This window comes from Antechinus flavipes, chromosome 5, assembly GCF_016432865.1.
Source record: "Antechinus flavipes isolate AdamAnt ecotype Samford, QLD, Australia chromosome 5, AdamAnt_v2, whole genome shotgun sequence".
Lineage (NCBI taxonomy): Eukaryota > Metazoa > Chordata > Mammalia > Dasyuromorphia > Dasyuridae > Antechinus > Antechinus flavipes.
Window position 1 is genome coordinate 102,566,075 of NC_067402.1, and position 14,684 is coordinate 102,580,758.

The 14,684-nt window shown below is 35.6% G+C and overlaps 1 protein-coding gene across 3 annotated transcripts in view; it reads left to right on the forward strand.

Annotated features, from left to right (window-relative positions):
* MKRN1 (makorin ring finger protein 1) overlaps nt 1-13,929 on the forward strand; it is a 30,575-nt gene extending 16,646 nt beyond the window's left edge. The window contains exons 2-8 of one of the 3 annotated variants that reach the window (XM_051963543.1): nt 1,717-1,845; nt 8,096-8,325; nt 8,752-8,978; nt 9,588-9,802; nt 10,457-10,567; nt 11,138-11,276; nt 11,754-13,929. In XM_051963543.1, the coding sequence (XP_051819503.1) occupies nt 1,717-1,845; nt 8,096-8,325; nt 8,752-8,978; nt 9,588-9,802; nt 10,457-10,567; nt 11,138-11,276; nt 11,754-11,771 (1,069 nt within the window). In that variant the 3' untranslated portion in view covers nt 11,772-13,929. Of the gene's footprint in view, nt 1-1,716; nt 1,846-8,095; nt 8,326-8,751; nt 8,979-9,587; nt 9,803-10,456; nt 10,568-11,137; nt 11,277-11,626 lie in introns of all 3 variants that reach the window. The other 2 variants (XM_051963542.1, XM_051963541.1) reach the window with 2 other exon arrangements.
* Nucleotides 13,930-14,684: the final 755 nt, after the last annotated feature.

A 14,684-nucleotide genomic window follows, 5' to 3' on the forward strand; every position in this document is an offset into this window, starting at 1 on the left:
CCTTCCCTTTTAATCAGGAAGAGTAGTAGTGTGGGTAAAACAAACTGAGCAAGCAACCAAGTTTAACAAAGTAGTCAGCATTCTATGCTAGTAATTCCCTTTCTACTATAAGTGATGTATGTTATATTGTCTGTTCTCTGGAACTAAGATTATTCAATGCAGTTAGTCCAAATTGACGCGGCTTAGTGTTGCAGCTAGTTATTGTATTTATTCTTCCTTTTGTTCTACTTTCTTTAAATGTAGTATCACAGAGCAGTCTTCCTGTTCTGAATTCTTCATTATTTCTTATGGTGGAATGATAGTTCATTTCATTCATATAGAGACAACTAAGTGCATAATTGATAGAATGCTGGATCTGGAGTCAGAAAGGCTTGAATTCAAGTCCTTCCTCAGACATTTAGTAGTTATAAGACTTCATAGACATAGGCAAACCCTGTTTGCCTTAGTTTCCTCATCTATAAAATGAAAATAGTGCTTACCTCTCTGTGGTAGAAATAAAATTAAATAATGTAATGTGCTATGCAAATCTCAAAAGTGCTAACTATAACTAAATACTGTCTATTATTGTCATATACCACAATTTCTTAAGCTGTTCTGGGTACCCCTTGGTTTCTAAGGTTTTTGTTTGTTTTGCTACCACAGGGTACTTCTATTACTTGATATAACAAAAATAGACTATTTCTTTTATTGACCTTTAGGATAAGTGCCCATAGTGTACTTGTTGGGTCAGAGATAATAAAGATTTTAGTAACTTTTCTCATCTGGTTCCAAATTGTTCTCTAGAAAGGTTAGATTGATTCAAAGTTTCACGAACTGCATGTGTTACTGTTCCTGTCTTTCCACAGCTCCAATGGAATTTTGGGAGGGATTTTTTTTATTATGTACATATGATGAAACTTGAGAGTTGTTTTAATTTGTCTTTTATTAGTGATTTGTACCATTTTATTTCATCTGAAAATTCTTTATCCATATCTTTTTACTATTTATCTATTGTGAATAACTCGTGGTCTTTTGTGTGTTTCAGTTCATTCCTTACATACTTTTCAATGTCTGACTTTCATCTAAGATTTAATGGAAAGTTGCACTAATTTTGTTCAGTTTCAAATGGTCATTATTAATCAACATTAACTTTTCCATCTCATTTTGACTAGATGTTCTACTAAAAGTGTTTTTAATTCTCTTAAAGAAATTCTTTAAAGTGAAGGATGGAACTTCAAAATCCATATCGTCTGTATTGTATTTTGATTCTTTTTTCTCACTTTATTTTTTTATTTTATTTTATTTTTGTATTTTTCCTCACTTTATTGAGGCAATGTGGCTAAAATTGACTATAGGAGAGAATAAGAAGTCAGCCCTCCAGATGTGCTGTGTGGTTAGACATTTTTACATCTTAGTACCACCCTTTTTTAATTGGTGGTAATATAGTTAATTCATCCAATAAGGTGGTGAGAGTTTAGTGGTGAAATAATTTTCATTGCAAAATTTAAATCAATTATTTGTTCATTGATCATGGTGATATAAAATAAGAGAAATGTTTGAAAAGTGGTAATAAAATTAATATATTGTATCTAGATTGTATGTGTGTGTGTGCACATGCATGTGTGCTGTGTAGTACCACTTAGTATGATGGGAAATTGATGAGTCACTTAAGTAAACTATTCATATTGGCATTTTTATATAAGAAAATGATTTTTTTTTTTTTTGTCCATCTTACAGGTATTTCATGCATGGGGTTTGCAAGGAAGGAAACAACTGCCGCTATTCCCATGACCTCTCCACTAGTCAGTCTGCCATGGTGTGCAGATATTATCAGCGAGGGTGCTGTGCTTATGGAGACCGCTGCAGGTGAGGGCCTACTATTCAGTTTTGAACTGTGTGTCCTTTAATTTTTATGGTATGGTCTTATATTTATTGTTATATTGGAGTTTTGTTACCTTTCAATGTTAGCTTTATTTGTATTATCATATTCACTGTTTTATTCTGTGGGTTGTATTTTCTTTACTCTGGATCACTTCATTAAAATCCTCCTATGATTCTCAGATTTCTTCCCATCTTTCATTCCTTATTATGTAATGTTATTCTATTACATTCTCTAGAAGTTTTCTACATTTTCTACATTTCTCTAGCAGAAAAACCATTTCCCCTTTCTATGTAACTATTTTCTGTCCTTTTTGTTTGTTAAAGAAAATCCTATTTTTAAAGGATCTCTCAGTCTTAAAAGTAATTTACTCTTTTTCATTCTTTTAGTGACTTATATTTTAAAATTCTTCTAAGGTTTGTTCCCTCCCCGCCAAGTTTACAAGATGTGATAAGCTTGGGTGTTGGGGAGAACTTTGTTTAGGGTGTGTCAGCATAGGAAAATCATCAACTATTAACTTTAACTTACTTTACCCCTAGTTAAAAATAGCATTTCTCCTAGTACACATGTGGTTCCTTCCACATCCTTCCTGTGGCTTTAAACTTATTTCAAACAATTTTGTTGCATAATTGTCTTTAAACAACAAAACAAATTATGTATATTTGGCATTGGATGAAGTGAACTGTGAAAACTATCTCTTAAGATGGAGAGAGTGTTGTAAAAATTGAGTGAAGGTCAGCTGGGCCCCGGGGCTAGGTTTCTTCAGAAATCACATGGTTTACAAGGAGTGGGACTTTTTCTTTGTGAGACTAAGTTGGGGCCACCTTGGCACTGAAATTCCCATGTAAAGTAATTTATTAATCCTAAAGTTGTGGTTGGGGTGAAAGTTTTTCCTCATTTATGACTTAGAATGTGAGATCATTTGTCCTGGCTAATCAGGGCAAAGATCCAGCCATAGGGAGTGTTAGCCCGGACCCCTATATAGTTCTTGTCTGTTAACTGGGCTTTGCCTGTCCTTGCCTAACTGCTTGTGGGGAAGGAGACTCCCTTTCTCTCTGGGGATCGTAATAAAATTCCTTTCTGTTTTTACCTTGAAAAACCTACTTAATTTATTTGATTTATTTGAGCCGGTGGTCTTTGTCCCATATAACATCATTAACTCTAAAAAAAGATTTTGTGTAGTTACTAGAAAACAACTTAAAGCCTTCTTTTTTATCCCTTTCTCCTTTGTTCTTTTCTTTATATATATTTTCCTTTTATATAATGTATGTATTTTTGGTACTATTTCTAAAATTACATATATGAAAACAATTGTTCTCTCATTGTCGTCCATTGTAAGAAGCTCTGTGGTTTAGTTAATAAAGAGCTGGCCTCATTCAAGAAGACTTGGAGTCAGGTTACATAGTCTTTGTCTCTACTGGCTGTGTCAGTAGTCAAATCAATTTAACTTTCACATTTTATATCTGTATTGGTAGAGGGAATTTCCTCACTGGGTGGTACTGGACTTTGAATATTGTCTCAGATATTTACAAGTTAGTGCAACCCCTCTTAGGCTCAAGATAATAATAATGTCTTCCTCACAGAGGCAGCTAAGTGACACAGTGGATGGAGTGCCAAGCCTAGAATCAGGAAGACCTGAATTCAAATGTGATTTCACATACTTGCTAGTTTTGTGACCCTGGGCAAGTCACTTAACTGTTTGCCTCAGTTTCCTTGTCAACAAAGTGATCTGCTAAAGGAAATGACAAACCACTCCCAGTAACTTTGTCAAGAAAATCCTAAAAAGGATTATAAAGAGGCAGACATAACTGAACATCATTATCACCATCACCACAAGGAGCTATGGGGATCAAATGAAATAATAATTATAAAGTACTTTGCATACATAAAAAATGTTAGCTATTATTGTGCCAGTGAAAGCTTATATGTGGATCTATTTATCTATATTTCAATCCTAATTTGTAAAATTTATGGAAAAATAGATTTCTTTACCCTGATATAACAGAGTTTGACTTCTACATTTAAGATGTTTCTAGTTATTTGCTATAAAAAAGCAAATTCCCCAAACCTTAGGTACCTCTTTGATACTTTAACTAGAAACCTTATTTCCACACACTTAAAAGGTTGGCGGTAATTTACTATAGAAAGATTATTTGGATAGATAGAATAAATATTTATTAAATTCCTAATATGTGCCAGGCATTCTTTTAAGCAGTTTACAAGTATTACCTCATTTGGTCCTCAAAATAATCCTCAGAGGTAGGTGCTATTGTTATCCGCATTTTACTAATGAGGAAACTGAGGCAAATGGAGGTCGACTTGCCCACGATCACACAGTAGTATCTTGAGGCCAGATTTGAACTTAGTTCTTACTGAGTCATTAAAGTCCATGTTGATCAGAATTCCTCCTATCTATTATTCCTTACTACCCAATATATATATTTCATTACATTTGTATATCATATGGTAAATGATGAATTCAGAGAACTCTGGGATGTTTTGTATGAACTGATGGAGGACATAGGAATTTTAAGTCCTTGTTTTTTCCTTAAGTGAAGTATTTGGGTTTCATAAATAGATCCTTATTTTTTACTCTCCTTACTTTAATGATCTCAATCATCTTCAAAACTAATAATAATGATAATGATGAAAAAATTAATATTTCTAAAACTACATGACTAAAAATCATATCATTTATCATTATGTTAAATGAGAAAGACACTAATATATTGAGTTAATTTGGAATTCATGATTAAGTATGGGCACATTATTTTAAAATTTTGAGTATCCTATACATAAAAAATTTTCCTTGAAAAACAAAGATTTGGATATAGGCCTTGCCTTTAGGAAGAAGACAAATACAAATGACTTTGATAAAAAGAAATACACAGGAGAGGTCTAGACAAAGTGTTAGAAAAAATTTGAGATGTGAAAGATTGTGGGGGTGGGGGAGCAGAAAGTGAAGGGTAGGATAAAGTGAGGGATAACTGCACAGAGGAAAGGAAGACTCCAGTGGGCTAAAAAGATAAAGGGGAATCTACTTCAAACATAGATGGTAGTATAAGCAAGGACAGAGCAGAACAAGTTCCATAGAACTGAAAAATTAAGAATGGAAAGGTAGGTTGGGCCCAGATGTTGTACAAAGTTTTGAATCCCAGAATCAAATATTATACTTTAGCATGCAAATAGATTGGTCAACAGTCATTTTTAAGATTTATAAGCTTAGGTAACTATCAATCTATAACCATCTATTAAATGCTTGTAAGGGTGCTGTTATCAACATAGATAAAAGATATTTTTTTAAAAGAAGAGAAAAAGCTTATCAAAATCAAGATATTGAAAAAATATGAAATTAAATGCAATAATCCACATCCACGAATATCCTATTTCTGCATAGTAGTGCAGGAAGATGTCTTCTCAAATTTTAAAACTCTTTTCAAAACTTGTGGTCATTATTTTAGATTCAGAAAAATTTTGGTGTATTTATTGAATTAGTGCTTCCTTTAATATCCTGAAAATGAATTTATTAGAGAAAGCAAAAAAGTTCACCTTATATGAAAACAAAATATCTTGATAAGAATTGCAATAATATTTTTATAGCTTTTTTTTAGTTTTCTTGGCTGCCATATCTATTAACTCAATGAACTGGTGCACATAATACTTCCATTGGATGATGGGCATGTACTCATTTTCTTCCATTTTTTTGCTGTCCTAATTGCTATGGATATTTTGGTATGTATAGGATCTTTATAAAAATACAGATTGAGGATTATTCAGTGCTTTTTTCTCCTTCACTCTAGCTAACTGTCCCATCTTGCAATGCCCACAGTGCCTTTGCAGGATGCCACTGACCAGACCTGTTGCTTGAGGCACACTAGGTCTTCTTGTAATACATCTACTAATGCATCTGCTTTTATAATTGTATATTTAGATTTACAGATAGGACTTCTAAGAGTTTCTTACTGTTTATAGATTTTGAAGAATTATATCAATGTTCATGATTAGCTTGTAACAAGTAGTTAAAGGAATAATTTATAAAGTTCAGCAAAACTAACCAATGTGACAAAGTTTGGCCCCATACTTTATTATGGATCAAGTTTGGTAATTAAAATTTTACAGCATTCATTTTAAATTATTTTGTTATTTTTTCCATATATTTTGTTGTAATAATTGTATGCATTGTTATCCTGGTTCTTTTTCTTTCTATCACATGAATCTTGCCAGCTGTTATGTATTTATAGTATTCACTATTTCTTACATAGTATTTCATTCGCAATCTTTTTTTTTTTTTTAAGTTTATTACATCTTAACATTAATTAGAGTGCTCTGCCACCAGATGGCAATGGTGCCTCAGCAATGGCCAGGTACTCATTTTTTGCCTTTGGGTGACTTACTTGAGGTCAGAGTTAGGCTTTTTCTCCTGTTTTGCAAGAATAGAATTTTTTATTAATAAAATAGTTAAATTCAGATAATCAAGTGGGTTAAAGATATACAACTAGTTCTTAGTTTCAAAGAAAATAAGATAAAGATAGCTTTCTCCCTAATCCTTGTTATAGTTAAATCTAATACCCAAATCTTATCCCAAGACTAAATTTAAATGATTCTAACTTTTTGCTAAATTAATTTCTTGGAAATTAGCTGCCATCATTAAATTTTTCTGTTTGTGAACTATTGGGCTAGGCAGTAAGAGGAAATGTAAAGAAAGGAGCCCTATTCTGAGACTTTCGGTCACTTAATGGAGTCCATGTGTATCACAGCTACTGGCTTTGTTCTTTAATGAGTCTTCTGACTATCATAGACTTTATTTGTCTAGAAGTTTCTTGGCACTGTTTAGAATCAAAGAATGTTAAAGCTAAGTTTGAAAAAAAGACCTTAGATATTATTTTATCAAAAGCTTCTTATTTTGTAGAAGGAGATCACTGTCTTATCTTCCTAGTTTCTTTTTCTTTAGTAGTTTGAAGAAAACACTTCTGGGTAAAGAAAGAGCCCAGAGCTCTTCCACATGTCTCATCCTTTCACTCCTTATTATTTATTACCACAAGAGTTAATTACAGGATATTTTGTGGCTTCTAGAAGGTAATTTTTTTTCCCCTTGCTGTTATCTGTTGAGTATTATACCTCTCAGGCAGCTCTCAATTCATAACTTGTTTCTCAAATTTTACTGACTGCATTCTTTTCTTTAGTTAAATTTTTTTTTTCTTCATGTCCCTTTCATTTCCAGCTGTATTCTTTCTTCCATGCTCAGAGAATCATTCTTTGTATCAAAGAATAAAAGAGAGGGAGGGGAAAACAAAGCCTCAGGTCACTCCAACACATGAGCTTGTGATTTGTATTATGGACTATTCCAAACCTGTAATCCTTTCACTTCTACAAGAGATAGAAATACATTTTTCTTCAAGTTATTCTTGGGAACAAACTCGGACATTATTCATGATTTTGAAGTAGTCCTTGGGGGAAGGGAGAGAGATTCTGCTTATTACTTCATTGCACGACCCATGCTTTTCTGAATCATCTTACTGTTCAGTAATATTCCATTGCATTCTTGTTTCTTTACAACAAGCTCTTTTATAATACTATTTACTTGACTAGGATATTAAAGTGGTTTTGTAATTTGTTCAAAGGCAGTTGTTTCAAACCTAAGTTTTATGTTTGCCTTATAGTGCTCATCATTTCTAAAGGGAAATGATAATGGAGGATTCTACAATAGGCCTACTGAACTACTATTTAAATTCTTCCTCTTCAAAAATACTTATCTATGTGATTACATATTCCTTCAAACAGAGAGTAGGGCAGGGCAATGTGAGATCCTTTCTTCCTCCTAAGCACAGGAAACATTTCTTTTGAGGGGAATAAAGAGGAAGTTTGGTTAGAAATATGGATTGCGGTAGCCAGATACAAAAGAAGGTAAGCATATGCTGGCATCTTTTTGTATGTAGATTGAAAACACATACCAGCTTTCTATTTTAGAGAGTTTTACCTTGTGGAAGCAGGCAAAATACTTCACATTAATGTTGTTGAATATCATAGCATTGCTTGTGTGTTATTTGTGTGAATATATTTCATGGTCAAATTTAGAGAGAAACTTAACATAATTCAAACTAATGGAAATTGGCTGTCCTCAATTAGAATTGAATTTTACCAGAATGAACTTACAGCAAGTATCTCCATCAGTGTCTGTGTATCTATATACAGACTCCAACTAGACAGTGATTAGCTTTTTTTTTTTTAATTTGTTAGATATGAACATACCAAGCCATTGAAACGAGAAGAAGTGACTGCTGCCAATCTAGCTGCAAAACCCGACCCGCCAGCCTCTTCGAGCCTCCCTACACTGGTTGAACCACTTGCTGAAGCCAGTACTGGTGAAGCTGAATCAGAAAATTCAAATTTTGCAGCTGCAGGAGCAGGTGGGGAAGACTGGGTAAATGCCATTGAGTTTGTTCCTGGGCAACCCTACTGTGGACGTGGTAAGTATTTCAAAGGATAAAATTAAAGCTGTTGGGTATGTAATAGTTTGTCATTTTCAGGAGTTGTGACATTTTTCCTGCAATCTAAAATCTATACTAGTTTAAAACTAGATAGACAGTATTTGACCTAATCAAGGTTTTAAAAATTCAAAGAAATATGAAGATGATTGAAGGAAAACATAAATCAACAATGAACTTATCATGGTTAAGAATTAGAAACTTATGTTGCCTTGCCCTGCTGAGAAAATAGTATTAGAAATATAGTTTTCATTTCTTTCTGAGTTTTTTAAAAAAGTTGAACTGGAAAAGATGCTGTGGGTTTTAACATAAAAGTTCTTTTGTATTTCTGCTCTCTAGCCATTTAAAAAAATATGTATTATTTTGCCTTCAAGACTCAGGATGTAACATTTCTTAAATGTTCCCCAGCAGCCCCTTCCTGCACTGAAGCACCCCTGCAGGGCATGGTGATCGAGGAAGAATTAGAAAAACAGCAAACCAATGTGGAAATGAAAAAGCAGCTTTGCCCCTACGCAGCAGTAGGAGAATGCCGTTATGGGGAGAATTGTGTTTATCTTCATGGGGATGCCTGTGACATGTGTGGTTTGCAGGTTCTGCACCCAGTGGATGCTGCCCAGAGATCACAGCATATAAAAGTAAGTCAACAAGGAGACTTAAGACATTAATGGAACCCTCACTTTTAATGTGCTTTACAACACGATTGTTTCTTTCTTTTTCACTTTGTGAACCCGTAACATTTTAACCTTTTAAATAAAATTAGAAATATTTCATTGGTCCTACCTACAGTTTTGTTGTTAGGCTCTCATTCTGAGAGATGTTGTCTTTCCTGTTTGTGGAATATGGAGAACAAAGGGTACAGAGGAAGAATGGGGAAATTGGGCAGGTTCCAACTTCTCTGGAATCAAGTCTTCACAATATAATGCAGATTTTTTTTGTCCATTCTCATAATAACACTTTTACCTTTGTTCAAATGTGAAAAATAAAAACACATTTTTAAATACAAGTATATGTGGTTTGGGCATTATTCTCACTATTTCCTCCCATTGTTGTGTATACTCAAAAATTAATTAGAGTTGAATATCTGTATATGAAAGATCTAACCCCAGTTGGATCATAAACTCCTGAAGGGTAAAGACCATGTCTTTCTTATTTTTATATTTCCCTTAGTTCAGTGCATTACAAGAAGGTTAATAAGTATTAGTTGAATGAATTGCTAGGTTTTTTTCCCTTATCCTTTCTTCTAGTCTTGCATTGAGGCTCATGAGAAGGACATGGAACTCTCATTTGCTGTCCAGCGCAGTAAGGACATGGTGTGTGGGATCTGCATGGAGGTAGTCTATGAAAAAGCCAACCCTAGTGAGCGCCGCTTTGGGATTCTCTCCAACTGCAACCACACCTACTGTCTAAAGTGCATCCGCAAATGGAGAAGTGCTAAGCAGTTTGAGAGCAAGATAATAAAGTACGGTTCTTTTCTAATCTCAACCAGGCGGGTGGTAGTAGTAAATGCATCTTGTGCCAACTTAAAACAGACTGAACAAGGCCACATTTAAATAAAACTTATTGTAAAACTGTTAATATTCTGATGGAATTTTTTTTCTTTGCATTCAAACTAATGTCTTTGTTGGCAAGATGCATTCTTATTTGGATAGAAGAGCTTTGCAGAACATTCAATGGGGAATGTATATAATGAATAGATTTTATTTAACTGATTTAGGTCAAGTGAATCTAGTAGTTCTGACCCTTGTGTCCTCTAACATGTACCCGCTAATGGTCTTTTCACTATATAACTAATAATCTACTATCATTTAGATAGTGTTCTTATTACTACAACAAAACTGCAAAGCCCAGAGAGTAAAGATATAAGAAATAAATTTGTTTAAATAGAATAAAAAAGGATCTATTTAAAATGTCTCTTTTTCCCAAGTTGTTTTGAAATGTATTGGCTAACCAAGAATTCCTAAAACTGTTATATCTGAAATGGTCCAGAAGAGTTTCCTGTGTGTCTTTCAGTAATGATGCCTTAAATCCGCATGTGGCGCACCAGGATGTTTTTAGAGGAAAGAGTTCATAGTGAATTTTACATTTACATTGTAACTTGTTCTTTGTTTTTTAGGTCCTGCCCAGAATGCCGCATCACATCAAATTTTGTCATTCCAAGTGAGTACTGGGTGGAGGAAAAAGAAGAAAAGCAGAAACTCATTCAGAAGTACAAGGAAGCAATGAGGTAGGAACTCTAGAATCTTTTCTCAGTGCCCCAGTAACTCCTGGAAAGAAGTGCCTTTTCATACCCATACTGCTCTACTCTCCCTCCTTAGCTTTCCTCTCTATTCTTTTCCATCTTTGGCCTAATCCCTGTATCAGGATAAAATTTGGGATCCTTGCCATAAAACTTTCCTCCTAATAATACTGGTTTACTAAACCGTGCTATATGATGGGGTGAAGGGCACATGTTGTTTTTGTGAAACTGCATTTGTTTTTAATAGGTATGTGGTTGAAACTGATGGCAAAAAGGTTTTAGTTTATTATTCTCTAAAGGGCTTTTCAGTTTTGACATCCTATGATGTAATAAGATTTTTTTTCTTTTCCGGTATAAGGAGCTAGAATCACAAAATAATTTGGCTTTGAAAAAAATGAGTATTTCTATATAGATTTAGAGGGTATATCATAGAAGGAATGGAGATGAGGGTTTTACAGAAAATTATATTCTGTTCCAATACTGTTTTAAATAAATTAGAATAGATTTAAGGACCGTTTGATTTCTGTGAGAAAAAAATGTGCAACTTTTTTCTCCCAGCAACAAACCATGCAGGTATTTCGATGAAGGACGTGGGAGCTGCCCATTTGGAGGGAACTGTTTTTACAAGCATGCGTACCCTGATGGCCGTAGAGAGGAGCCTCAGAGACAAAAAGTGGGAACATCAAACCGATACCGGGTAAATCTTTTTTTTTTCTTTTTTTTTTTAAGAGGGACAATGTCAATATTTATCATCAAAAATTTTTATATTGGAACTAGGCAAGGAAAGAGAAAGATTACTATTGTGTAGAAATATATGTAGTCCATATCTGCCCTATTAGAGAGAGGATGTGGAAAAGAATATCATAGTTCTTCCCTCGCATCCTAAATAACAAAAAATAACTAGAGGGGAGCAGTTATTATGGAAGCCCCTTTTGAGAAGTTTGCTTCCACGTGCCCCTTGGCATGTTGGAAGTTTTGCCTTACAAGTAGATTAGAAGACATTGATCAGCAGTGCCATCCCTACCATGTCCACCATATCTCTTACAGGCCCAAAGAAGGAACCGCTTCTGGGAGCTTATTGAGGAGAGGGAGAGCAGCAACCCCTTTGATAATGATGAAGATGAGGTTGTAACCTTTGAGCTGGGCGAGATGTTGCTTATGCTTTTGGCAGCAGGTGGGGACGACGACCTGACGGACTCTGAAGACGAGTGGGACTTGTTTCATGATGAGCTGGAAGATTATTACGACTTGGATCTATAGCACCTTTCATTGGAGTTTGGACTTGTCTGCTCAGCCTCAGACAGTAGCTATTTCCTGTGGTGTTGTGGCAGTGCCTGTGTTTCTCTCCTAGGCAGGCCTATCAATTCCAGGTGCTGTTGTAATAATTTTTACCCCCAGGGTCTGTCTCCCTTTCCTTCCCAAATCCCTGCCTTCTTCCCCCCAGGAGTGTGTTGTTTTCTCTGTTAAAAAAAATAACAAGAAATAAATCTTAAAGTTAGTTTTTGTAAAATGAATTTAACTGTCAGACAGTTAGCTTAGGGTTTGTTGCATCATCTCTGTTTTCAACGGGATTCACACAGTTCCAGGTTAGTGTTTACAGAACTTCCACACTCATTTTGAAGAGCCCAGATACAAACATGAGCAATGGCCATTCTGGGGGAGGGCGGGAGGAGGGGGGTAGGAGTAGGGGCGGTGGGATATGGGAAGGAATCTAAATTGGCCAAGTAATCTTTTGTCACTACCTGACTTAAGAATGGTTATTTCAGATTTCTGGTCAGATCTCTACATTTGGCTGTTTTCAGCTCTGTTCCCCACCCTGTAATTCCACCACACGCACTTGTTCAATTGTGGTTTTGGTCTCTTGTTTACTTGCACATAACTTACTACTGGGTAACCAGAACCAGGTGCGAATGTGTTCAGGTTTTAGTGTGTTTAGCATGAAAGGAAAATTGTTTGTATGTGAAAGGAGAGAAGTTTATTATCAAATAAATTGTAGAATTGGTCTCAAGGGCTGGGAGACTTGGGTGGCTCTGGGTGTGGTTGTGTGTGTATGTGTGTATGTGTGTGAAAAGAAAGCTTTCATCCCTATATTGGTGTATTTCATCCTGGTATAGGTGCATGAAATCTAGCCTCCAGTCAGATGGGAAAAATTGGTTTAGTGGTCTCAGCCCAGTCTGTGGCAGATACTGATCCTAAAGGACACAGAGGTAACTTGATATTTGGTTGTCACAAATATAGCAGTGCTCGCTCTCTCTGTCTATATAAATAGAGAAATGGGGTTAGCCATAGAGTGGCGCATCATCTGATTATCCAGAATAACAGCACAGTTTGGGACTCAGTCACATGGCTCACTTTATTTAATATTGTATACAATCTTGAGCCTCTCCAAATAAGGCACTTTGGGAAAAATCTTTGTTCTCTTTGAGAGGTTTGGGGTTTTTTTTTTTGGTGGGGTTTTTTTTTTTTGGTGGGTATTTGCCTTGTTCCACCCCTAAGCTGTGCAGGTAGCATAGTTATAACTCAACATCAGTTTGCAGTACTAAGCCTTCATTAAGGGGACTAATCCATGAGAAGAGCTCAAGTAAGTTGTTACCGGATTCCTTAAGGAGGAATTTTAGCTTTGTAATTTGTTGCTCTTTTTCTTGAAATAATTCATGGAAGCCCCATGATCTGTCCACCTACTGCTCTGGTTCCTTGGACCCACCCATCCTTTCACTTTAAGATAAAACAAGTAATTGTTGCAGAGGTCTCTGTATTTTGCAGCTGCCTTTTTGTAAGAAGCACTTTTCCCAAATAAACAACAGAAAAAAAAAATAAACAAGTAGTCTGTTTTTTCTTTAATCAGTTTGAAGTGTACAAATTTCAGTGTATTCCCATTTGTTCCCCTTATTGCCATTAAGTCTTTGATCCCTCATCAATTAATCATATTCCTGTTGATGTGGTTTCATTGAGAAAAATGCCACCTTTGGCCTTCTGAGGAAAGTATATGAAATATAAATAGAGAGAACGAAACACTTTTAAGAACCCTGCCAGCTGAGACCACCAAACTATTCCAGGTTGAAAAGAGTTGCAAGATGATCACTGTGTAAGTAGAGGTCATGTCCCTTTGGAAAACAAGGCCTAGGTCACAGCATCTCCTTGCCAGAGGGTCTTACCCATCTTACGCTAGCGTGTGCTTGTGGCATGAGCATGGTTCACGTCCTTAACTTTCAGGTGGGTCACCAACCACATGCTGTACTTTCACAATGTATTTTCTGGTAGGTCACCCTTTTTGCTTTACGCTCCTCTGTGTATATGCATATATTCTATTTTAATAAAATAAACTCCATCCCCATGTTCCTTCACTCATATGGAAGGAATTCAGGTAACTTTTTTAATTGCATGTTTGTGAAAATGTAACTCAACTTTTAACATGTGTAGAAAATTTTATGCTGTTAAAACTGCCCCTCTCCCCCATCTAGCAAATGTGTTTGTTGTGGCGGCCATATTAATAGTTCATTCTTGCCTAGCCATGCAGCATGTTGCTGAACTTTATGTAGCCAGAATGAATTTATTCCCCTTACCGGCAGAGACAGATCTGCCTTTCAGCTGCTAGAATCTGGCATCAAGTCACGCTGGGACTCCCATCCCACTTCCGAAGCGAGGTGAAGAGCTAAGGCGATCCCATTGACTGACAGGATGATATGGTTCAACCTCTACTACTTTCTGTAAGGTCTTCATGTTTACATTATGCTTTAAGGTTTACAGGGCACTTTCTTCATTGGATAGGAAATCAGATGACCATTGTTACAGATGAGCAAATGGGCTCGGAGGAGCTAAGTGAATTCTCCTTGGTCACTTGGCTGTTAAATGTCAGGTGGGATTTGAATGTAGGTCTTCTGACTCCTGAGTCCTGTACTCATCCCACTACACCACATTGCCTCTTCTTTGCAACCAAAGAAAGGTGCTGTAGGATAGGAGGAGCTGGCTAGTTAGGCCTAGAAAAAGTCCTTTAGCCATAACTTAGGCATTTGGGGGTTTGTGGGGAAAATTAGACTGTTAGTGAAGTTTAAGTGAGTGATTTTTTTAGGACTTTGCAATTAAATGGATGCTTAGGTTTTGATTC